The sequence below is a fragment of the Acanthisitta chloris genome, unplaced genomic scaffold, assembly GCF_000695815.1.
Source record: "Acanthisitta chloris isolate BGI_N310 unplaced genomic scaffold, ASM69581v1 scaffold27558, whole genome shotgun sequence".
Classification (NCBI taxonomy): Eukaryota; Metazoa; Chordata; class Aves; order Passeriformes; family Acanthisittidae; genus Acanthisitta; species Acanthisitta chloris.
In genome coordinates, this window is record NW_008687962.1 from 32680 (window position 1) to 59259 (window position 26580).

Sequence of the window (26580 nt, forward strand, 5' to 3'; positions counted from 1 at the left end):
ACAAGAATCCAATACAGACACAATGGCAGATATTTCTCTAGAGAGAATTCAGGGGCCTTCTCTGTGAAGTTCAGAACAAACTGTTAGCAAAGGTGACAAACAGGTGCCTGCTGCAGTCTTAGTGCTGCTTTGTTACTGAATGCTTTCCATCCAAACACTCCCCCCCCTTACACATGGCCAGCATCATCTTCCCTCTAGAAAATTTGTTGGGTATCTGCTGCATCAAACTCAACACAACATTAAAGTAAAAGGGAAAAAAAGAGCTCTGGTGAAAAGAAGGAAACAAAACAAGCTCATCTGCTACACAGCAATGCATTTTCTTGTTTTATTTTGGCTCATCCTTCACGGATCCGCCCCCCTCTCCAGATGCCAAGGCAGATTTGGAAGCTTTTTTGATTGATCAGAGTTGCCCAGAATACTTTACAAAAAAGAGAAATGGAGTTTGTTAGCATTCAGATAATTAACTGGAACCATCTTCAAAACAACAGTTTTTCAGAAATGTTTACATTTTCACAGCCTGAGGCAGAGGACAAAAGATCACTGAAGACAAACTAGTGCATTTTACAACCTGTCCCTCAGATTCACCTGTTGCTTTAAGTACAGGTTTGAAACTGACAGTGGGGAATCTTATTACCTGACCAAAATGGCAATATCTGAGGTGCTTAAGTCAGTTGGCCAGACTGCAATTCCTAAGTTTACTTTTATACAGCATTGTAAAGTTCGTGAAAATAACAAAACTGTGTGTTTTCAAAGATGCAAAGAACATTATGTGTATGTGACAGATGGATCTGTGAACTGGAACATCTCCTCATCAAAAAGGTCTTCGGGTAGTTCTTCATCTCCATCCGCAAAAAATGTAGGGAATGGTGGGTTTTCATTGTACTTCTTGCAAGTAGGCAATTTGCTGTCTCTGACCTAAAAAGCAGGAGGGGGAAGGGTAGAGTTAATAAATCTTACAGAAGACTTTCAGACAGCGACACACTAGAAATTAGAGAACTCAGTTTGCATGCATAAGAAAAAAAGCCCAACAGTATTCACATTGCACTTGTTTAAAGAATTCCAGGTATAATCATCAGTTACTTTAACATCAACCCCAGCCATGGAATTCCACATTTTGCACCCATCCTTAAGGAGTTTTTTTTAAAAAACCAGCAAAACCAAACAAAAAAAAAATCCCCAAAACAACACCAAGGAGAATTTATCACTCCAATGAGAGAATCAAAACCTTCTTGCATGAATTCACTGTTCAGTATTTTAAAACACTATTAAAATAGAAATATGACTTGTTTAAACTATGTTCTTTCCTACATGACATACTAAGTTATATTATGCAGCGTAATCACCTCTTCAACAGCCAAGACACGCATCTGTATGTGTGATACAAACTAATTACGGCAACTAATTTTGCAAAGATATGTGCGTGTGCCCTATTCAATCCCCCTGGCTACTGCAGAGCTGCTCAGTGACTGCAGAGTTAAGCATGTAAAATTATTCACCCAGGAATAGTACAAAAGTTTGTCAAACACAAGCCTTTAAGACAGGTCATTTCCAAGAACTGTGGTGCCACAGAGAAATTACTTTCCTTTACTGACCTCTCTACATGTTGAAAGATTTAAAATCTAGCCCCTAAAACTCCAATCTCTGAAGAAAATTAGTAGCTAGAATTATCAGCAAAAAGCAGTTTGTCTGCAGTAGCAGATAGAAAGCTGGTATCTCTGAAGAAAAAAAGAGCTACAAATACTTGAGCGATTAAATTTTATTTAAAATTAAATCCTTCATTTCTATATTGTTACATATGATCTTCCTCCTCAGCTGTAATAATCCCCTTAAGTCACTATACTCAAGTGGTTTAAAAAAAAGTACAAATAGATTAGACAAAATTTTAGTATAGAGAAGATAAGCTCTTCCTATTCCTCATTTTTTGGTAGGCTTTTAAAGAACAGGAAGCTTGTTCTTACATGGTTGGACAAAAACCTCACATAGGACAATTGTGAATTATGCCAGAAATTAAATACAACAATTTTATGTCCACTGAAAGTTCTATTCTGACAGCACTATATTTACCAGATTCATATCTATTATTACTTGAGCCTTCTTCAAAGTCCATGAGAATTCCTGCAGATGAAGTGCACCATAAATTTGACTTTAACTCCAGCTTTTGAAAAACTGTTTTGGGCTTTTGTGGGATTTTTTTCATTTTATTTGTTTATTCCCTCCTGCAGAAGTTCCAACATTTTTCTAAGTGCAGGCTTGATAAACAAAAGAAAACCTTTTGCTAAGAATGAAGGGATGAAGGGCTAAACATGTTGTACTGGTTAGGATGGCTAAGCAGCTTTTCAAGTAGATCATTCATCTTCTATAAGGCACCTCCCTAGAAAAGTGCTCTCTATTCACTTGTAAACTGCCATGCAGAACTACTGAAGTACCTGTAGCACCCAATTGACATTACATATCTAGATGGAATAAACTCGGCTGATGTCCAAGTCCAAAGACCTTTGATGCAACAGTTCCAGCAACAGTGAGTTCAGAAGAGACACAGTCAGAGAGCTCCACTGATGCCATCTCAAGGATGGCATCTTCAGAGATGTCATCCTTCCCTTTCAAAACATTGCAGCTGGTTTTTACTGTATGAAAATATGTTCGAATAAGTTCACAGGTTACCTATTATTTCCCTTGCCCCTTTCTCTTTTACTCTCTAATCCTATTACACATCATAAGCCTTTTCTATCAACAGTAAAACCCCCCCATGGTCTCTACATGAGTTAATATTAGGAAGGTTAGAATAAATGATTTTATTTATGATAACTTATCAATTCCATGTATATAATCTTATTGAAATGTTTTTCGCATTTACTTTTTGTTATTTTTGATTATTTCAATCATGAAATAATATGTGCTGTTACATGCTGGCTGTGCCATTACAGGCAGCTTTGGACACCTAGAAATGAAAGGAATTCAAATATCTGTTTTCCTTTTTTTTTCTTCCTTTTCTTCTTAAAGCAGTTTCTTATGGCAGGACTTCAGAGCAAGACATCTGCTCTTAACTGAAGGCAAAGCCAACAGTCTGATCTTAGTCCTGCATTAGTTTACATGTAAGATTTTTGTTCAGATTTAACACTGTATTAATCACATATTAATGTCAAGGGGCATTTTGGAGACAGTGCCTCTTGTGTACTAAGGAGAACTCTTAAAATAGTTTTAAGATTCTCATGGAACATAGTGCCTCTTGTGTACTAAGGAGAAATCTCAAAATAGTTTTAAGATTCTCATGGAACATTTTCAACCATCACTGCTGCTTTTGGAGGAGTACAATACTGTTTCATTGTGCTCCTTCCAAACTCCTCAGAAGCTTGACAGATCCCAGAAGCACAGGCCACATCTGATGTTAAAATAATTTTCTTCTGATATGCTCTCTTTTGATTGGTATAACTGACATAATATCTCTTTTGACTGGTGAAAACTACTGCTCTTTTTCCATCTTCTTCTACATTCATAGCTTTCAAATGCAATTTAAGTTCTACTCCTGAAGAACAGTCTTAGAGCATCATTACTAAAGTGAATGAACACACCCCTTTCTCTCTTGCAAATTTCGAAACTTTGATCTTATTATTATATTAGCAGATATTATCATTATTATTCATATTAAAATGAAGAACTCAAATTCATTTTACACCTGAAAGTACTGATTAGCAATTTAAAACATGGTATGATTTATCTGTCTTCTCAAGAGAATGACTCCCTTTACATTTATGAAGGGCATAGCATACCAAAGGTTTCCTGTATCTATTAGCTCAGATTCCTGCACAATAATTTCACACTAGGATAAAGGGGTTAAATGATATGCTGCAGGAACAGCATCTATACTTGTCTATATAAGTATATGCACAGACAAGAAGTACAGGTGACCCTGCACAGCTCTTCCTGTTCTCCCAGTAACCTGCTGAGAACATTCCTAATAAAGTAAGTTTTCACGCTCTCTGTTACTAAAATCCAGTGAATTCAGCTCTTGCCCACAGAGAGAATCAGGCTGATAGGCCAACTGGTTATTACAATCCATAAAAGTATTAACTGTATAACTCAATATAACATAAATGCTTGGCTTGCTCAACTGCTGTATTAACAGTATTATGTATTACAGTACACAGTATTATAGATAAATGATACATATAGTGGTGTATAAACACTACAGAATATTCTCTGTCAAGTCTGTTTATTAAGAAAAATACTAGAAAAAGCTGAAATTGGATCTGGTTGGGATTTTGTCACTAAATCTTTAAAACAAGTCATAAAGGGCTTTGAAGACAATCACTAAACTGCACATATACATGTCCCCTAAAATGACAGCATAATGGGTAGCATAAATAAAGACAAATTCAGAAATCTATCATTACAAAAGACTTAATATGGTCTTAAACAAGCATTAAAAATTGATACTTAAGTCACAACTCACATTTATAGTTTAACACGACTTCAGGCTGTGTTAGCAGCCACAGCAAAGAATGTGAGTTACTTGCTAAGCATGAAAATGTGTTTAAGTATAAAAAATGCTAGAAAAAAAAATCTCAGGTGTCATATGCCTTTAGCTCAACTTCTCTGCTATTTTTGAAACTAGACAGAAAATTGAAGCCAAGAACTATATCCATTTCTGACCATCCTTATTTTGTCTTAAAAACCCCTCAACCTCCACACAACTCTATCATGGGGCCCAAGGTACGAGACAGGGAACATGAAAGAACTGGAGGCATCACACTATTCCTGCACGTCCCCTGCACTTGAGGAGAGGACTCCCAACTCAGACATCAGCAGCTAGAAACACAAGACAGTAATACTGGCATGTGTGATGCAAAATAAGTAGGATGCAAACCACTACTGACTTTTCTAAAAAAACCCAAACAAAAGCCAAAAAACCCCAAGCAGTCTCAATACCTAAGTTATTAGCTCAAGTAGAACATTATACTAAAGCAATTGTATACTTCAATTTAACTCAGGTCTAGCATACAAAATGCCAGTTAGGCATCTAACTTGCTGAACAACTCCTATGTGTTACAAGATTTGCCACAATTTCTGCTTTCACTACATGTGATATACTCAAAGTGATCAACATTGAAGTCTTTGGAAAATCAGCTGCCTTAAAATTAGGACAGGTATAAAACATTATCAAAGATAAACTATAACACCCTGAATTATAACATACCATATTGCAGTATCCCCTCCATTACAAAGCATCTACTCAAAAAGGGAATTAAGTCTTGTGCTTCTCTTTTGAATAAGAGAAGAGAGAACTTTTTGGTAATATACTTGGGAGAGAAATCCAGAGACATAAACTTTCTAAAGAAAAAAAATTATTAGAGATGGTAACTACAGGCCCTGTGATCTCTGAAGATATACTAGAAAGAACGAGGTGTCACCTGAGGTAGGCTATCTTGATAGGCACAGCACACTAATTTACAAATTCTTCCTCTGAAATGCTACTCTTTTAACAGAAAAATTCTGTACATTCTAGCACACTGCTAAAGTTTCTTAATTTTAGTAGACCTTGTAACTGAGAAAGAAATCCAAGCTAAAGTAAACTTTTTTCATTAGTTTTCCAGTTGGCTAGAAATATTACTTATGTCAGTTATTTACCTGCTTTGCTTCAGTGTGCAATATCAAATGAAAACTGATTTCTAATTAAACCAGAAATCCATCAAATCCTAGTATTCTGCTATTTCATTCTGCTGAAAATGAAACTTGAAAAATTTAAGCACTTCATCTCTGCCTGAATACAGTGCTGATGCACCAAGTTTCCAAAAATATACAAAATAAATATATGCTTTAAAGGTACACTGTGGTTTTAATGGTTACCAAGCAACACAGAGTGGGCACTGAACACAAATGTCTTCCTCTTAGAGGCACACAAAGAGAAAAGTGTTACGTGATATTCCACTTCTTGAGCTCAAAGACAGACGGATTCAATTTCCCTAGACATCAGTCCAACTTAATTACAGGCAGGTATTTAGTGGAACGAATGGTAATTAAGAATGCTAATATCCCATAATTCCCCTCCCCAGCTACAGATCCAAACAAATATACGACCACACATGGAGAGTCAATATCTATAAGCAAACAAAAAAACATCCTGCAAGAAAGGCGTAAAACAAGCTAAAAACACCACAGGCAAGTGGTGCAGGATTAAGTGAGGAAAAAACCAGAAAGTAGAGTACACATGCCACATAGTATTGCTTTGCCTGATTTTATAATTAAAGCCTTCTCTACTCTTCACAGATGAATTTGAAAAGAAGATAATAAATACATGTGATTCAAATGACTTATATAAGAGACAAAAACCAGAATGAATTCACTAGCTCAAGGAACTGGAATGAATTGCTGCTGACTACATACTGCCTCCAATCCCCAACTACGTGAATGGAGGCAATTTTTAGAAATCTATTTCTTAATAGCAATAGAACCTAATAGTACCGACTACTGTGCCTACATCTCAGTGATACTTATTATTAAATGCCATGAAAGTCTGAGTCGGGAGCACTTTGGTCAAGATCTTTCAAATATTCTATTATATTAAAGATTCTTCCCATGGATCCTTAACCCTCATTAATGGAATTAGCTGCAACTCTGAAGATCATTTGCCAAAATATATATACTTGTAGATACCTGGACTTCTAAACTGTAGATAACTATGACTTGAAATGTTTTAAATATAGTTAACTTACAGATATAATTAATACAGATTCTGATCTTGTAGACATCATGCATAAGGATTAGTAAAGCAGTCAGAAAAGTGCCTTGTGGCACTCAGCTAATGTTGATGGATTAAGTTTCCTTGGAAAAAAAACCCACAAAGGGGCCAGTTTAATTTTTGGTGTTAGGATAAAGTTCCAATCATCATCTGTGATGAGTGAAACAGACAGAAATGACTCCTGGACACTGCAGGCACTTAAATGGTATGCAGCAGACTGCCACAGCAGTCAAAGTCCATTATCCTCTTCACATCACAGATGTCCACACAGTTGTTTTATCACATACACTCAGGTGGCTTGGCCCAGCAGTCTCCTGCTAAACAAGGCTGTTGACTATGGCAGTACTGCTCATCCAAGGATTGTTTTAAGGTAACAGCTTTCAGAACAAACCCAGTAAATCCAAGGGCCATGTTTCCAGCCCAGGCAAGAGTAACATCTGAGTAAAGAAAAAGAGGGTGGAAGAAAAAGGTGAAAGGCACCCAATCATGAATGCAAGCACGGAGGTTCTTCTCCAAGCAGAAGTGTGCAGTGTCTGATCAGCAAGGGGATATTTATTTGTTCAAATGAGATCTTCACGGTGCACATAAGAATGCGTTGGTATTAACACGCACAGCTTTGCTTTAAAAAAGTTTAAATTACAGGTGTTTAATAATTTTTTTTCCCTCTAAACTCACTTAGAATCAGAAATTTAAAAAATGCATTTGCTGTGTCCAGTTAGAATAAAAGTTATGATCTGGTAGAGACAGGTACTGTACTCAGAGTCTCAGCAGCTTTGTAAAATGCTGTATCCTTACCGCTAAAACATCTGAGATGCATCCATGCATTTGCCACCAAGTGTGGCCACTCTAAGTGTAGATTTTAACAGCATGACTAGGATAACAAAGATGCACAACCTTTTGCAACAATTAACTCTTGCTTAAGAGTACTATTAAGATCAGAGAACACAGTCTGGACATCAAACATTTCTAATTTTTTCAGGTACATCATGTTTCCATATACATACATTATAATGTAAAACTAACATCCTACAACAAATTCCCACTTAATTAAATCTCAGATTAACATGCAGCAAAACCAGGTTCATGTCTCAGGATTAGAAAAAATGCTTAGAATACAGTTGAAGGACAGGTCATTCAGTCCAATATACAGATGAAACCCCAGCCAAACTGCAGTCTTAATTCTACATAATTGATGTCATGCCCAGTAATTTTGCAGAAGTTGTACTGAAAACTAGTTCTCCCAGATAGCTGTTAACCAATTTTCATTATCTTGAAAGAGAAATGAGTAATGTATTCTCCAGGCTTGGGCTGGACAATACAATCAAAACAATTCAGATACACCTCACTGAGAAAAAAAGGTCTTATTTCCAGTAAGAGAAACAGAACGTTAAACTTCATTTTTTCCTGTGGGTAAAACACCTCTTTGAAAGCTAAGGCTGCTGTACTGAAAGCCCAGTAACTGTGGAGTTGTGCTCCACTACCAGGAAATACGTAAGAGAAACTGGATGTCCATAGCAAAATACAACAATAATAAACTAGTTGAAAATATTTGAATTTGATGAATTCTGTAACTTTTCAAGAACTGAATCAGTTAAATCCCTACAATACTACTGAGGATTTAAAACTGTCTATCAGATATACAAGTATATGCATATTGAAATCTTTATAATCAATCACAGCCGGGGCGTTTCATATCCTGAATTCTATTTAAAGTCAGAAAGGAAATAACTATCCCCAAGTAGTTTGTCCTTGTAGATGTGCGAAATATAACTAATTAGAAAGAAAGGTCTTTTGAAAATAGTCCTTACAAGCACTTCTCTTGCTTTGATGTGTGTTTAATTACATCGTAAGAACATTAGACTCTTCATTGTTTCAGATTTTTATAGACAATTTGAAACAATCTCCATAAAATTTGAAATTAATTCTGTAGACAGCTACAGAAAATAACACTGACATATCTATACTGATTGCAAAGGGAACTCACACATTTATTGTGAACTCTGCTGTACCTCAACTGCTCCTTGGAAAGGTAACTGCTACTATGTATGGGAATGTTTTGAATAACCTTTACAGCAGTGCTTCCTGTGTATTTTTGTTCCTGAAGACAGCCCTCAGATAATATTCTGATAATCTCACCACCATGGTATTGACTCAGGTAAGCATTAAAAGGGGATTGATCTAGCCTTGAGACACTTACCAAAGGGTTACAGAGACTGTGCTGGTTTATCATATACTACATGGGTGTACAACCCCCCTGTGAAGCTAAAAATGAGCCACATCCCCTACTAATCACCCTCTATCACAGAACAGATCCTACTGCCCTTTAATCCAACAGTGCAAGATGGGACTCTGAAGAAATGAAGATTACATTCAACCAATGCTTTTATTCCTTTTGTAAGAAGAGAGTTGCAGAGAGCTATGTAAGTTGAAACTAGCAAACATACCTTCACCAGACAATTGGTGTGACCTGGAACAGATCCATTTACATAAATAATGTCATGTTTTGTGTTGATCCTCCACACCTAGGAGACAGAAAAAAACCCAGACATTGAGCTCTTTTTAGAGACTATTCCCAGTTTTACAAACAATAGTCCAGCAAAGCACACTCATTAACAACTGGAGGTGATAATCTGTGGAAAAATATTCTGTACAGGCTTAAACTTGCCACAGGGCTCACCCCCATGCCACTCTAGAGTGCAGAGCTTTCTAATCCAGGAGTCTAAAAGTTTCAAATGGTTGGGGTGACCAGGCTGTATTTGGTAAGGTGTATCTTTGTTCAGCATAACACCAACCAAAGCTCCCAACTCTCTTTTCCCTCTAACAGCAACAGCAGTTGAAAAACATCACAGGTGACAAAGTAAAACAAATATCCTCATGAAAACATTACTGTGACCATTTGTTAATTTCTTAATTCTGAGAGGTGCTCAACTGAACACACACATTTTCTGTTACAAAAGATTAGTTTTAGTTAACAGAGAACAGCAGCAGCACATTCTTACAAACTAGAGGCCAATGTGCTTTTTGTGCAAACTGCAGAGAGACAGAGAAAGTAGTTGTCAAAAAAAACAAGCCTGCAGCAGCCCAGGAGCAGCTATGTACACATCAGAATCTGGACAGAAACTATAATCCTCTTTTTGCACATGAAAGGCAAGTGCCATGATGAAGTTAGGACTTTAAACAACTCAGATCTGGGTTTGGTATGAACAAGTGGAATAGGCACGAGAAAAGTCTGATTGTTTTCCTACTTCAAAGGCAGAAGTCAAGGGACATGGTGCAAACCACATCAGATGTGGAAATACCACCTGAAATCCCAGTTCCCAGGGTACACAAATGCAAAGGGAGTTCAGATAAATTATTTGTAACCCACAAGAATATAGATGCACACATTTGCTGCTCTTGTCCTTCCAGCTTGCTTACTTCAAGATGCTCCTGTCTGGATTCTGACAGGAATGACAGACAGTACACCAATATGAGGCTACATGGCTGAGTCCACAGCTTGGCAACGCAACCACCTTAGACACATTCTAGTATACTCAGAACTCACCTTTAAGCCAAAAGATGTCCTGTAGATGTTACCCATTTTACCAGGCATTCTCTTTCCACGATAAACTTTGGAAGCTTTCTAAATAAAAAAAGCAAGGCCAAAAAATCCCCATGTTAACTGCAAGAGGTACACTTACAAACTCAAGAGGAGTACCAGAGAAAACATACTGATAATTCCAATGTTCAAAATACCTAATACTGAAAAAATCTAATCCTGATTAGCATTTTAAATACCTCCTGAGGGAGGTTAGGTATTACTCTACATGTTATCTGAAATGCTTGATCTCAATCATAAAATTGCTATATAACCTGTTATATCAACAAAGGGATTCTAACTTGGCTTAACACGTAATGTGTATAGATTCTGAGCAAAGTCTACTCACAAAGGTGGAAAAAGCAGAAACAAGTGCAATAATGTTCAATTCGACATTGTTATCAAGGAATTTGTAACCTGCACCTCTCTGTTACTCATTAATAATGTTTTTGAGAGGTTTTTTAATTCTTGTGAAAAAACTGCACTGCAGTTCCAGAGAGAAGATTCTGAACAATCCTGGATTATAAAAATGTCTGAGATGGTCAACACCAGATGGAAAAACATATCTCAAGACATTGTTTTTTCCCCCTCTTGCATCCTTTCACCTTATTTCCTTTCCATCATACCTACTTCCAATACTATTTCCCATTCTATATACTTTGTAGAATTACATCCAGCATTACTGCCTAGGGAATTCTAATTTAAAGAAAAGTAAAGAGGGCTTATTTTGCAATGATGACTACCATCTGCTAAAACAGTGTTGTGTGTACAAATATGTACATCCTTCACTGAAAACAAAAGCCAGGTGTAGAATTCTTTCTCCTCCTGAAACTGAGGACTGTAAATCAGTAATGCATGCTTTTATGCTGTCAGTTACTCTAACTTGATTGCCTGTTGCCTTTTACTATTCTCTTCAGCATTATCAATCCTTTTCTAATTTTAATTTCCTTAAGAAAATTACAGACAGTTTAGGTTCAGTACTGTGACTCAGCTGGTCTTAATTAGTTTGCAAAAATTCCTCTTAGTTCAGCCATCCTTTATATGGAAAAAATTTAACATTAATCTTCTCTAAAGAGCTTCTATATTATTTATAGTTTGAAATGTAAAAATTATGACTCTGCACTCTGCTTAAAAATGCTTAGACGATTACAAGCTTTTGGGAATTATTCCCTACAGAATTTTGGGTATCAGTTCATTAAGCAGCTATACAAGCCAGGCAAGGTGATAAAAGCAACTAGGGTTCCAAAGGATGGTACAATATTTGCACTGCAAAATAACAGGTAAATCCCTTCCAATCTATAAATGCTGTGATAAAAGCTTCTTAGAACTCTCTTTGAAGTATTAAGACTATTTCTCTCAGATATACCACAAAACACGACAATTTGCTCAGTTAAAATATGTGCGCTCACTCACCAGAGATATAGAATATTCATAAATCGAGGCATAAGAGAACAGCTATCTGCATTGCTCATTACACAGGTTTCTGAACTCCCTGGGAAACAGCTGGGATTCTCTGCTACCACAGAGTGAATGTAGCAGCTAGCTACTGTGAAATCGTTCATTTTTAGTAAGCAGTTCTAAAAATACTGAAGAATGATTTAACAGGAAATAAGAATCCTTACATTGGTAGATATTGCTCCAGGTCGTCTGTGTGTTTTTGTCTGCCCATGGCTCGCAGGCTGACCTTTAAATCCCCACCTCTTCATGACACCTTGAAATCCTTTACCAATTCTGAAAACAAAAATAAACAAACAAACCTGGGTTAGTCAAACTTAAGGTTACTAGCAATAACCAATAATTTCAGTCAGGCTCATGATCTTTTTACCTTTAGCAAAGCTCAGCAGAGAGAAGAACATACTTAAAAAACCTAAAATCTGTATTTCATACCATAACACATTCTAGCACAATGCTAAAGGTTGCTTTACAGAATAAGAAACACTAGAAGAGAGTCAAATAGGCAAAAAGACTAACATAAAATACACCTTGCAGCGACTGTCCACAATAAATGTTACTGTAATGAAGCTTTCACCAAGTGAACACCAGAATAAACAAGCCAAAAAAAAAAAAACCCCAATAAAAAACCCAAAGAGAAAGCAACTGTATAACAGTATATACCAAAACTTACTGACAGGCCCTAAGCATCAAGAGAGGAATGAGATGGCTGCTTAGACTAGCATAAAAATAAATTACATAAATTTATTTTCCAAACTACAATAAACTCATCTCTTAGAAACAGTTTTATGTATAGTGAAAACATGTACTTCTCTTGATCCATACTCATCTAACAAATAAGCTCTAAACTACAGTAACAAATAAAATATATTTTCACAGTCCATGCTCTTAATCATTGAGGCACATGATAGTATTACTGGCTTTGGAGCTCTCTGTTTACTGCAGGGACACACTCAATGGGAAAAATCATCTTATCACTGCACAAAAGAAAAGCCGATTACAGGGTGTGTTTAAACTGGCATTGTCTGTTTCCAGAAGGAAAAGTCTGACCACAGGGTTTGTGGCTGCACTGATAATTTAATTCATTTAACAAGATGATCCTTTCCCTCCAGTTTACAGAAAACCTTTCTCTGCTAATGCACTTTGCAATGCCATGGTCATATTAGTTCAAGGATTAGAACCTTCTGGCGAAACACAAAGAACTCAAACTGGGTATGAGCATGCCTAGAGTACACTCTATAGGGACTGCACTTAGCTGACTCCCCTGTTCAGCACTACAATGAAAAACTAGAAAATACACAGATGTGGAAAACACCAACATTCACAAAAACTAGATTTCCTCTTACCACTTGAATAATTCTCCTCTAATTGCTGTCCTAGTTGCCTTGAGCATGTCAAACTACAGTCAAAACCAGCCACAAAAGGAAAGGCTCTAAAGCTACAGAACTGTAAGGAAACGAGCTGTGCAACCACAGTGTCTCCTGGTTTTCCCATTCATTGCCCAGGGGTCAATCCCAGTTACATCTGATAAAGATGTAATTTTTTGAATAAGAATTTACTGGTTAGAAGCTCCTGATTTTTTTTTGATTCTTACCTACAACTAAGGAAATGCTAAACCCAATTAAAGTGTGTTCCTTTGGCTTGTCAGCTGGCCAGTCATGCAAGTGGTTGTCACTAGCAAGACAGTCTTTCCAGGCCAGCAGTGGTCAAACATGAGGGTATGAAGAGGTTTGGGGCTATGAGAAGAAGCTGAATGAAGGCACCTGTGGGAGGGAGGACCTGGGTTACCTGGGATCAGGAACACAAGATAGAAATCCAAAGGATGCAATCAGTTTCTCATAGAATCAGCTTACTTTAAAAGCTTCCAGTAATAAACAGCAACAGCTGTTAAAAACGGTTTGACAAAGAAGAGAGGCTCAAAATTTGCCTTTTTCTATTTCTGCAGATTGCTAGGGGATCAGTAAGTTTGAAACACATGCAGAAACTAACCAACGGGAAAACTCCTATCTGTTCCGCCGAAATGCTATTTTTTTTCTTTTAAACTGTCTATTACTGGCCATGTTTCCCTAATAGACTACTTACAGAATCATAGAATTTAAGGGCTGGAATGGACATTACAGATCATCTAGTCCCAACTCTCCTCACAGGGACACCTCCTCACTAGGTCAGTGAGTCTTCAACATCAGTTTATCCACTCTTCACACTATGCTCCCCAGTGTAGGTTCTATTGCACCCTCCCTGGGCAACCTGTTCCAGTGTCTCAACACTCTTACAGTAAAAAACTTTCTTCTAATATCTAACCTAAACTTCTCCTCCTCCAGTTCGAACTCGTTACCCCTTGTCCTATCATTGCAGTTCCTAACATAGAGTCCCTCTCCAGCTCCCTTGTAGCCCCTTCAGATACTGAAAAGTTGCTATGAGGTCTCCACGCAGTCTTCTCTTTTCCAGGCTGAACAGCCCCAACTTCCTCAGCCTGTTCTCATAGCATACTTCTAGCATCTCTAGCTGGAAGACGGACTTGCAAAGTCTCCAAACCCAACTGCAAGTGGGTTGCATAACAACAGCTGTGCAGGTACCAGAGTGAGCAGATCAGGAGCATGATTAATCTTTTACCTGCAGAAATGTCCTTGCAATTCAGAGAAAACCACTAGACTATCAAAAATTACTGTTCCTACAGAGAACAGCAGCATGTATCTCTGATGTCATGCAACCACTTCAATATTTTGTTCAGATTGTTCACTTCTAGACATTTACAATACTGTAAATTGTACTTCATAAAATATAAAATCATGATAAGTAGTTAATACTCATGTGAGATGCACTGGAACAAAAAAGTTTAGTTCCTATGTTATAAGATACCTTCAAAAAGAAGTGGCTATATGACAAGATAAGAGTTGCTAGTGTTTCATGATTCATGCAATAGAAAATGTTCACCTGCTTCTTGGTCTTTCCAATTGCACATTTTCTGTGAACAATGACTCAGACTTTGCAACACCAAAGCCTTAGGAAACTGAGAGAAAGTGTGGCCAGACTGGAAAAGAGTACTCCGGTAAACCTGAAAATTCTCATGCTTCTGTTGATCTGGAATATGAAAACAAATCTCCAACATCTGAAATATTCTGCCTAAAGTCAAGGATAAATACTGCAGTGCTGAAATTAAAGAGTATTTCATAATGTGTAATGCTTTACTATCTACCAAGGCTCTTGCATCAGATTAGGTTTGTTGAAGCAACATCTTAATCCAGAGCCATATTAACTAAACTGAATGAGTAACTAGAATCCACTCAGAAAGAATCAAGCTGTCCACAGTATCTGTAATATGATAACCAAGAGCCTACATTGAAGTAGAATGTTCATCATATTACTTAGACTATTTAAATTTCTAAGACATTTTTTACCTGTTGTCTTGGCTTGAATCAAGATAACAGTAACATTAAACACTATATCTGGAAAAAAAAAACCCCACATGCAGGAGACCTATGTCCCAGCAAGGAACTGCAGGCAGCAATGATATGAAATGAAAAACTCAGACACACAAGTGTTAAATGAAAGGAAAATAATCTTCCTATAGAATTAAAAATAGAGTTTAATTACACACAGTTGTTCTAGTCTCACCTGCAGGAAAGCAGGTGTTCAGGTCAACAACCTAATTTGGTACAAGCCCTCACTTTCCACGATAGATACGAGTAAAATGCCAGTACCTAATGAGACAGCTTTCATTTAGAAAGCTACTGGAATAAAGCACTCTAATTAAGCAACAATTTAGTCTGCTATTAACTCTTCAAATGTAGTTAATTTAAAAGACCATTACCTACATGCTGCAGAGGAAAAGGATTCCAACTACTTAGTCAAATAACTTTGGACAAATGCAGAGCTCAGTTCACTTTCAGGCTCAGATGTTTTTCTGACAGTGCTCTGAATTTTAGTCCGAAGTGTATCAGGCCTAAACCAGACGATCAGGGCACAGGAATTCTGAAGTTTACTGCTGTCCCAAAAAGGGCACTAAGCCTTCACACATTTTTGAAACACACCTCTGAACTACCAAGAAAAACTCCTGTCATTAAAGACTGCAATAAAACATAAGGACAGAGCTTTTAAATTGCTGAAAATAAGGACTAAGGATAAAATTTCAGCACCACTGGAGACTGACAGCATGCAGACACACAGCCTACTGTCAGTGTTCTAAAAGCCACTTGTACTGCGCTGAACAAATAATGAGATTTCAAATAAAAACAAACTGCATACATCTTTAACTGAACCTTCTCATTTCTGTGAAAGTGTTTTTCTTTACAGAGCTATAAATGAATCAAAACATTTCAAAAGACTTTGACAAATACTTGTAGTGAAGATTAAAAGAAGACAGTCATAAAAAAAACAACCTACACTATGGTAACCAAATGAAGATGCTAAGCAAGACTTCTGAAATGTAGTGCAAGTCCTTCATTCAGGCGATGATAACTAAGAAAAGCTTGTTCATTTTTAAGGAGCATATTTTTGATCTACATTTTGGCAGAAAATACAAAAGGATAGCTTGCTCATCTGAATAACTAAGAGTTGGTAAAAAATTAAAATATCCTTTATATTTCAGTACACTATCTCTTCATAGAGGTGATATTAGTTTCCGTTCTTTCCTTTTTAACAGAATAATTACAATTAATCATGCTATTTTCAACAGGACTGCTATTTTCATCTACATGATTTCAAGCACTGCACACTTCAGTGTTTCCTCCTTTAAAATTACTGCCAATCTTAAAAATGTTAAGTACACGTTCATATGAAAATATTCTTAAAAACCTTACCAGGGCTAACAGAAAGTTTTTAGCAATTACTGACTTTTAAGTCCATAATAGTTTGAATCAGGAAGACCCAGGTCCTCCCCCAAGCTGGATGTGAGATTTGAGCAAGCTGGTCTAGCAGAAGGTGTTGCTGCCCATGGCAGGAGGGTTGGAACTAGATTTATCCTTAAGGTCCCTTTCAACCCAAACCATTCTATATGCTATAGGACAGAAGTTGTGGAAGGAAGGAAAGGCTGTCAAACTGTCCTCCTTACTGTAATTCAGCATCATATCCTTAAGTACCTTTCCAAAACACCCCTAATAGCTTAGAATCTTTCAAGTGACGACATCACTGTTAAAAATGGGACTTTTCCAGAGTAAGGCACAAAAGATCACTTCAGCCTGTGGACCAAACCTCCCAAGGTTCCCTCTTTGCTCAGCAGGGAGAAGAGCTGGCTCCTCTTGAGGTGGGTCCAGAACGCAAGTCTAACATGAAGTACATTCTCATTTTTCCCTCACAGCGCAGCCCAAATGCTATAGCTCAGTGCTATAACCATTCCCAAGATAACCTTTTTTTCCCTTCACTGAAGCACTTCTTGGATATTTTTGCGATATTGTGAAATCTGTACTTACAGGTACAGTAACTAATGGATACAATATTCTAAAAAATAATGAAAGAATGAACCCCATCTAAGTATGAGACTAAGCAACACTGAATGAAATTACATGGAACAAAGTAAAAGACCCAGAGAAAAATGTAGTAAACCAACTTAATTCTTGTACAAGAGTTATGGGACTATGATAAATTAAGCATTCCAGAAAAGTAGAAATTTAGACGAACAAAACATTAAAATTATAAATCAGAATAAGCCACAGAAAAAGCTTTAAAAAACCCCCTGAATATAGAAAGACTTGAATTATTAGAGAACCATATTGACAGAAAACCTGTCTGATCTTTCACTGTACTTCACCTATATAATAGGATTACAAGTAACACGCTACCAAAACCAGCAGTACAAACAGCTAATTTCTGAAATGGGTTCATACAAATACCTGAAGAAAACAGATTAGAAACACTGAATTACAATATAGGATGGATTCACTGAACATGACCAAGAACCCAGACCATTTTTAGCTTGCCAGTACTCTGAAATACATATAGCAAGATGCAAATCAATACCCTGTGGCTGCTTACCAGTATCTTCTACATTGCCAAAAAAACTCCTTTCCTAGTTCTTGAAATACATCTAGAAAAACAAAGCTTTTCTGCATTAACAAAGAGTGACACTTCATCTACATGAAGTGACTGTGTTCCTAATGATCCTGTGCTTTGTTTAGCAAACAAGCTATTGTCTCTTACAGACTGTTCCTGAATGCAATTTAGAAGCAGAATGAATAATATGCCAGATCTAAGTATTACATAAGGAAGCCTGACATAGAAAAATACTAATTCCAGTCAGCTCCCCAACCTCCTTTTCTCCAGAGGGTGCCCTCCTAAGTGCAGTCAGGTGTAGCTATATTAGAACCACCTACTCAGCTGTACTGATATCGTCAGTTTCCATATATATACAAAACCCAGTGAATAATATTAAACATTTCTAGGTATTACACATATGTTAGACAATTACAGTTGGGTATAATCTCCATTACACAAAAAACAACCAGTGGAAAATATTAAATTTGTACCACAACACAACAATAACACTCCACTGAAATATAGGTGTTCTTAGTTCTCTTGGTCAGTGGAAATCAGAGATGGACTGTGAGAGCCATGACTAGTCTTTGCCAAAAGATGCCAGTTTTTCTTTTGACACTCTCTGCCATGTGAGCTCTAATTTGGCATCTGCAGTGGTCTGAGAGGAAATCATTCCTCCCACATTAAAGTAAAAGATCATTAGCTACTGCTGGCAAGGACATGAGCTGAAATAAGAGTGAAAACAAAAATGAAAGGATTTGACAGCTCTGTTGTCCTGTTAAATATATCATTTTGCTTTCCTTTCAGTCCATATGATACATCTCTCTTCGCATCTCTTCTCCAAACTAAGCAGTCTTTCTGGGAACCAATGCCTTTCAGCATTTATTCCCCACTTCTACGCATCACAGATGCTGTATTATAGGTCTCTTTGCCTATGCTACACTTGAGCAACTCTTCCTCAAGCTGTTTGCCAGGCCCTTCCACACTCATCAGGTACATGTGACAGACAACACATGCAGAACCATTGCCCTAATAGTATTCACTATCTACCTACCTTGCTCAAAATCGAAAGTAAGTCTCAGCAAAGAAAGACAATTTGGGTTTTTTGACCCAATGAGTGAACAGACTTCTATTTCCTGTTACTACCCTTGCAATTGTATTTCAGCTTTGGTGAGCCATGGGTTCAAGACAAAAGAGAGGTGTGTGGGGGAATCAATCAGTCTATTTGACAGATGCACAGCACATGTTAAAGCGTTAGGAACCTACGTTTTTGCAGTAACATCCACAAACTGCCCTGGGCGGAAGTGAGCAGCATACAAAGGAGTACCTTCAAAAGAAGAGAAGAGATCATGTTCAACCAACTTCTGAAACCCTCAAAGCACTATCCAGTCATTACCATCTAGGGTAGATTACAGTCACAGAAAGGAAATAAAACTTTTTATTCACATATTATTTCTTCTTCTTTATGAACCTCACTGATTAAAATAGATGCTTTGTATTTACTACTTAGCACATTTCTCAGTTCCTAGGCCAATTTCAAGGCCCAGGAAGAGTCAGGGCTTTACTCAGATACATTGCACTTCATACACTAAAAGAGACAAAGTCCAAAACGCTTAATAAGTTAAGACTCATAATAAACACCCTTAGCAAAAAAATAGAACATGCTGCACTTAGAGGTACTAGCACTTCACAAGGTGGAGGTTTTAAAAAACACCAAAAAACAATCAAACCACAAGAAGACTCGCTTAGTATAAAAAATGGGGTTAAGAATTAAAAAAGAAGACAGTTTTGCAATGCTTCCTCTTTATAAAGACACAGTGTTTCCAAACTGTGTGGCAGAAGGTCAGCTTCATCCACTGCGGAATTACCTACACACTAACCTTTAGCAGTAGTGTCACTGTAGGTCAGTGACATCACTCACCTCACTGTAATTACACTAGTTCCTTGAGTACTTATAGTATCAAAATTCTGAGATTTATTCTATCTTCAGCAGTTTTTTTTCATCCAAGTGTAATATCCTTTTACTAGTAGCTTAGAAAAACCCCAGCAAACCAAAACTAGTAACTTAGTTCATTATGAATGAACTTTGAGATGAAGACCCATGCAGCTGCATATTTCATGGTCTCCAGTCTGTTTCACATCTATCTAAAAAAAATGAAATTTTAATTGTTTCATGCCCACACCCTTTTTCAAATCTGTATGAATGCAAATTGAAATTATGTCATAAGTCTCATAAGTCTCAAGCATAAAAATCCTCATATTATTTCATGTTATATTTATATAATCCATACACACCTGGAATAATATGCCTGTCCACTGACAGAAAACCATGCACATGAAGGATGTTATGTACAAAATACACACACTGCAAAACCAGTTTATTGAAAACTTGCAATTCTGTTTTATCTCAAGCTTTTGTTTCCATTTATCAGCCCAGATTTCCTATTCCTGTCAGATATGATTTTTATGAGTTACTGCACTGTCTTCAAAAGGTCTTGCAAAAAGCTTCACTAATGGCAAATAACTATGTAATACATTAGAATTTCCTACCCTACATAATTCTTCAGAAAATACCTGTAACAGTCAAAAAAGCACAAAATGAAAGCAACCTACATACACTAGATAACAAAACCTTAGAAACTTAAACCTCATTAATTCTCCAAACTTCTAATGCTGATTTTGAGTGAGATCATTTGTTATCAACATGTTTTAATGTGTTTTACTTTGCAAGCTGTCAGAAAAAATGACATATATGACAGCCATCAGTCCTACTTCTGAATCCAGCAAGAAACAAAACTCAAATTCCTATTTCAGGCTCCTGAGAAACATTACCACAAAATTATGTGTCCCTATCATAAAGATAAACAGGGAACTTCCTCTAAGTGTATTAGTATTTATTCCCAACAAGTGAGTCAAGGTTATTACATTTATTTCTTAACTCAATGTTCATGATAGTTAATTTGGATCAGACTTACTTTCTTATCAATGGAAACCTAGTACCCAGTAAAAATGGGAAAATCCTACTTCTCATCACCTAGAAATTAAAGGCTATGTTCTAGTTTTCCCCAAGAAAAAAATAATGTGTTCAATGACAAAGAAAAAAAGAATTCAGCAATTTCAATACAAAAGAAAAATGTAATAGAAACCATAACTTCATTCAGTTCTACAAATGACAGATGTTAAATGATTGTGCATACAATATTCAGTTCAAAAAAGATTACCTGGTTTAATAATGGCATCATCTGTGACATTAAATGTTGTAACTTTCTGCTTCTGTGGCACTCCAGCTTCTTTAAAAATTTCATGTGCAGACTGTGATTTCTGTAACAAAAAGCAGTGATAAAAATACCTTCAAATATCCAAGGATTGACCGAGCTCAGAAAGTGATTACAGACTGTCAATGCTACTCAGTCAAACAGATATATCATAATAAAATTTTATCTTGGGACTAGCATTTTATCTCTAGATAAAATTTATTTTAAACTCCTGTATATGCGTTTTATTTTCTGTCAACTAGTTACTCTACAGCTACATCATTTAAACAAGCAATATATGAAGACTTTTAAGATCACAAAAGGGATTCCAATAATTTTAAATTTGAATAAAAAGATATTACTGTTTTTTTCATGACTTGCAAAGAGTTTTGTAATAATTTAAAAGTATTTTCCCTTTTTCAAAGCTTCTGATGACTTATTTTTATACCACCATAAACATAATTTATTTCATTTAACTAACAAAACTATAAAGTATGGTCTTTTAGAAGCTTTTAGAAATGCTTAACTTTGCTCAAAAGAGAATTGAGTCTCTGGACAAAAAAAGAAAAATTAAGAACAGCATCTTTATGATTCATGTGTTTTTACGATATACCAAGTACACTCAGTGTCAAACCACTGCTGACTTATTGAAGCAGGGATCTTCTTTTCAGAGGAGTCTTACAAAGTTAAAAGCACTAAAAATTGTTGTCAGCTTTTTTAAACAAAACAACACACAGAGCAACTGACCACTGAGATGAAACCGAGCAACTGAAACATTGATGCAGGAAAGCTGTGGTCATAGGAAAAAAGCATTTTCTTCAAATGACTTCTCCTAGAAAGCAATTTAAGCATCTAACAACACTGTCATGCTTGGAGGGTCACACCTCTGAGGTTCGCTTCTCAAAATGTCTGTGTAGTTCTCTCTCTCTCAAAAAGAGCTTTGTTTATTTTAAGACAAAATAATGTAGATAACTTCAAAATTCTTACTTAGTTTATTTGAAAATGCAGTTTTGAAAATCTGCATGTTGCCCCTTTGCTTTTAAAAACCTGTTAAAAAGTGTTGGAAGAACTGAGCAAGTTTTATGAAGAATGAGGAAGCAAGATGATGATCTCTGACTTAGATACAAATCAGAAATGTTCAGTTTATGAATCTTTGTTTGAGGAGAAAGTGTGGATACAAAGTCTTTGAGAGTTAAAAGGTTTTTTTTCAAGCCATTTGCCAACTTGAGTTCATAGTACAAGAACACTACTTCAAATATCTTTTAGAAAAGTAAATCAACTAAATACAAAATCTCCCCTCAGACTACAAACATTTGAGGCAATGTCAGTGGAGGACAACTCTATTAATCTGTAGGATCCTATGTGAGAATTAAAAATAAAGACACGGCCCTTCTCCTCATGTGCCTGTACATCAATCCTTTATTTCCACTGTCATGTAAAACTGCTGCCTTAAGCTACAGCACAAAGAGTCCTGTGCTTAGCACAGGTGCCGGGAAACAGCTACCACAGCTGAAGAAGAGCGTACTGAAGTCAAAGGGTAAAAATCGTTTACATCTCAAGAGTCCTACTAAAGGCTGCAGCCCGGCACTGTTCTGCTGCAACAAGTCTCCTTCAAGCACTCAAGTCATGTCTCAACAGAGAGATGTATCTTTACAAACAAAACACTGCAGTCTTTACAAACCCTTCCTAAAAAGCAATACTGAAGAGGAGAACACTGAGTGAATTCTCAGATGTGCTTAATTTTTAAAAACACCAACGATTTCTTCCAGTATTACAGGAAAATGATTGATATGTTCTCACTTACAGGAATAACATGAAATATTTTTGACAAAAAATGTTAGAACACTGACAGAACTGTACTTTTGAGAATAATTTTGCATTAAAAAACCATGAAAAATCTGTTCACTTGTAACAGATTCACATACATCAAGCTAAAAAGGAAAATGAAAAAGCAATACCCCTTATCATTTTTAAGCAATTTGACACTTAAAAGAAATACAGGAAATACTTTGTTAGCAAAATTACTGAAGGAATCCTTAGATTAAGTTCATTAAAAATCAGTAGCTGTGAGGAATCTGAGGAAGACAGCTGTTCCTATAAGGAACTAAGAGAAGGTAAATTGCTTATGCTAACACAGTATCATTATGCTAATAAAGTATAATTCACCTTTCTTTTAATTCTTACTTTTGACACTTCAGGAAGAAAAGAACCACATAAAAAGGCTGATAAACACAGTAGAGCAACGATTTAAACTTGTAGCTAAACCACAGAAATACATAATTTGTTACCTTAACGAGTAAAATTGCTCAGAATCAGGATGCCAAATTCTTCCTTAGGAGTTATCTCATTTATACAATGATGGTAACAATGATAATAACAATAATACAGACCTTTGTATAATAATACAGAGCTTAGCCTCAGGTCAAGTCCTCACCACAGATGTGTCTAAGACAATTCAATTAATTCATTTCTTTATTAAAATGAGTCTAAGTCCAACCAAATTAATAGAAATTAATTTGGGAATAGTTATGCCCAAAATGAGTCCTTAACATAACTCACACTATTAAAAAGTCCTTGAGTTGACTTGTTAGTTAGTTCAGCTTTGAGAACATTTTCTTACTTCACAGGAAATGTTTAAGCAGAAATTTTCTATACACCTCCTTACTTTCTGCATATTTTTAACTCTGGCAACATACTGAATTATTGATAACATCATCTTCATGTAAAGATCAACTGTAAGGAGTCTAATGGGCAAAACACAACTCAAAAATTACTATTCACAGGATTCTTGCATGTCTTAGACCAAAGTAACAGGAAAGAAAAAAACACAGCTGTCATTTCTCTAGAAAAAATGTCACACCTGGAAAGTAGAAAGGGACTGAACTGATAGGACAGACACCTGAAAAGTACAAGCAATAACGGTACTTATTAAAGTACCATAAACATGGCACGAACCCACTGAATAAAGGAAAGGTACCTTAAAATATAAGTCCGTTCAAAACCAGTAGAATATACTAAAAAAGCCAACAGATTTATTAAATGAAAAAAAGTCCTTCTTCCCTCACCTCCACTAATGCAAAAACCAACACACATTAATTTTGAGGCTCTGGGACAAGCGTCTATTTTAAAATGGGAAATCTATGTCCTCAAAAAGCCACAATCACCAACTGAGATAATCTGCTTTGTAGTCACAAGCCTTGTTTTTGTTTTTTTTTTTAACTTGCCTAAATCAAACAAATTATGCAGGAAGTGAAAAGTGGCATTTTACAGAAATAACAGATCACAGAAACAGCAATCCTTTGAGGGAAATCTTTGTTTCTGCCTTCATCCATAGTTCAGTTTTTCAGCTCTGCTAGACTATCTTAGCCATTAAAGGTGTCTGGGAATTCCATATCAGACAACTGGGGTACGTAAACAAGTGAGTGGGGTCTTCATATGGCTGTTGGTGAGCTAGAGTCATGAAGCTAACCCCTTAAAACTTTAAGTCTTAAACTTACTTATCAGTAAAACTACAGGGAAATTAAACATTGTCAACAGACCTGTGGAAAAATTACAACTACAGCTAATAAAACTGTAAGGAAGAGTGTGTATCTTGCAGTCCTCACCTTAACTGCATCTCCACAGACATGGTGAACACAGTTTCTAGACTGCTAATGGTCCTTTAGACCCTTTCCCCAGCATGGGACACTGCACATCAATCAACTTCCTAAATCCACAGCTTTCCTAGAGAATCAAGTGGCAAAACTTTTCATAAAGTTCTTCCTGCTATTCTCTTAGTCAACAATTCACACTAACACTAGGAAATAAGCAGGGATGAAGGTGACAAAAGATTGGTTCCAAAGCACACGTATCTACTAATTAATCTTTCAGAGAAGTCTACCTGAGGTGCTTTTGTATTGTCATCACAACTGAAACAACTGTTCTCACAGAAACACCCAACGTGATTAACTTACAGAAAAAGGAGATACGTTTTTGCCTCCAACAAGCAGCTTAGCCGTTTTTCCTCCTGACTCTTCCTTTGACACATATCTTAAAACATGGCAATCTTGAACCTTAAGGAAAGAAAAAGTGTTTATTTGAGCATCAAACGCTTCCAGTCAAAGTCTTACCTTAGAAAAAAATATCAGTAGAATGGAAACGATTTTCATAAATGCTCTAGAAATAAAAAAACATTTATAATCATCTTTTGCATGCAAGATCTGCAAAATCCCTACTACAAGCATGGAAAGCATACAGTAAGAGCCCACATTTTAGATTCCCACTCCTTTGCCCTGTAAACCTATGTCCTTCACATCATATGGCACCAACAGGTCAGCAAAAGACTTCATCACAATAGTAGCTGCTAGAGAATACGAAGAAGCAGCTTCAGGGCTACAAAGGCCCAGAAAGAAACCTGAAACTAATCCCAAAGTGCCTGCAGGTGGCAGAATGAAAAAAAATGAAGTGAGGTAGTTAACCCCAGCTTTATGTTGCCACATCTGGGTAACACAGCTCTGTAATACCTGAATAGCTGAGGCAGCAGGCAGACTGCTCCTAGAAAGTTCGGGATATAAACAGAATGGGAGTGGTGTACTACACAGGATTGAAAGACATCTTTCCTATCTTTCAGGATTTCCTACTCTGTAGAGGTAGTAAGTTTCTCTTTTGAATGAAACATCTGGTAAACGATCTGAATACCATATAAGAGATTAAATTCATTATGATTTATTTCACCTTAAGTAGTGTGACAGCATGTTTTCTTCCTGACTTGGTCCATATTGGCATCATTCCCAGTTTTACTGCAACAACACCAACTCTGACAGAATCTGTAGATCAAAACAGAACACGGATGCAACTCCACACTTAATAATTGAAAGAGTTCATCTAATAATCTTCAAAGTCCCCTTAACTCTGATCTTTACTAAGGAGGTGAAGAAGAAAACATCACTGACTCCCTGTGGGTAGGCTAGGAATAACCTGTACATTGTTTTTAATCCCACTAGGAGTAAAGTTCTATCTATTCCAGTCATGTTTGATAGAATGCGCAAACTAATTCCCCATTAAGATTAGAAGAGCTAGTGCTTCAGACTTTTTATAAAAAAACCCAACATAATGAAAGGTTTACCATAGGAGGATTCTCCCAACCCAAGCTCTGCAAACCTGTACAGCAAAGATGACCTGTCAAATCTGCCACACAAACAATACGATCCTTCTGAAGGCTGAAAGACTGTATTGTGTTCTAGTCCATAAGACTCTGGAATTACAGAAGTGGGATGTGTTGTATACTACATTTTTCTTCAGAATCCAACAGTATTTACAAGAGCATTTTCAAGTTCATATACTTTATATTTCAATGAGTCTTTTTTGATGAATTCTACGTTTAATATCTTGCCATTGTACACAGTGGGACTGGCCAAGAAACAATGAGGACTAAAAACTAAAAGTTCTTAACACCCTGCAATATTTTAAATGCTCTTTTAGAGAACTGATGTATCACATTTACTTATTTATTAGGAGAAGTACTGGAAGACTGGTATAAAACCAAAATGGAGAATACTTTACCGGACACAATCTTGATGTTAGTGAATGCAACAACACAATGACAATAATAA

General features: G+C 36.5%; 1 protein-coding gene across 1 annotated transcript in view; it reads right to left on the reverse strand.

Moving 5' to 3' along the window:
• Positions 1-311: 311 nt before the first annotated feature.
• MRPL3 (mitochondrial ribosomal protein L3) overlaps positions 312-26580 on the reverse strand; it is a gene marked incomplete at its 5' end in the record, with an annotated part of 26486 nt that continues 217 nt past the window's right edge. Inside the window, 8 exons of the mRNA XM_009080851.1 lie at positions 312-915; positions 9181-9258; positions 10281-10358; positions 11936-12044; positions 19002-19062; positions 20957-21056; positions 24943-25041; positions 25703-25794. Of these exons, the coding sequence (XP_009079099.1) occupies positions 766-915; positions 9181-9258; positions 10281-10358; positions 11936-12044; positions 19002-19062; positions 20957-21056; positions 24943-25041; positions 25703-25794 (767 nt within the window). The remainder of the gene's footprint in view (positions 916-9180; positions 9259-10280; positions 10359-11935; positions 12045-19001; positions 19063-20956; positions 21057-24942; positions 25042-25702; positions 25795-26580) is intronic.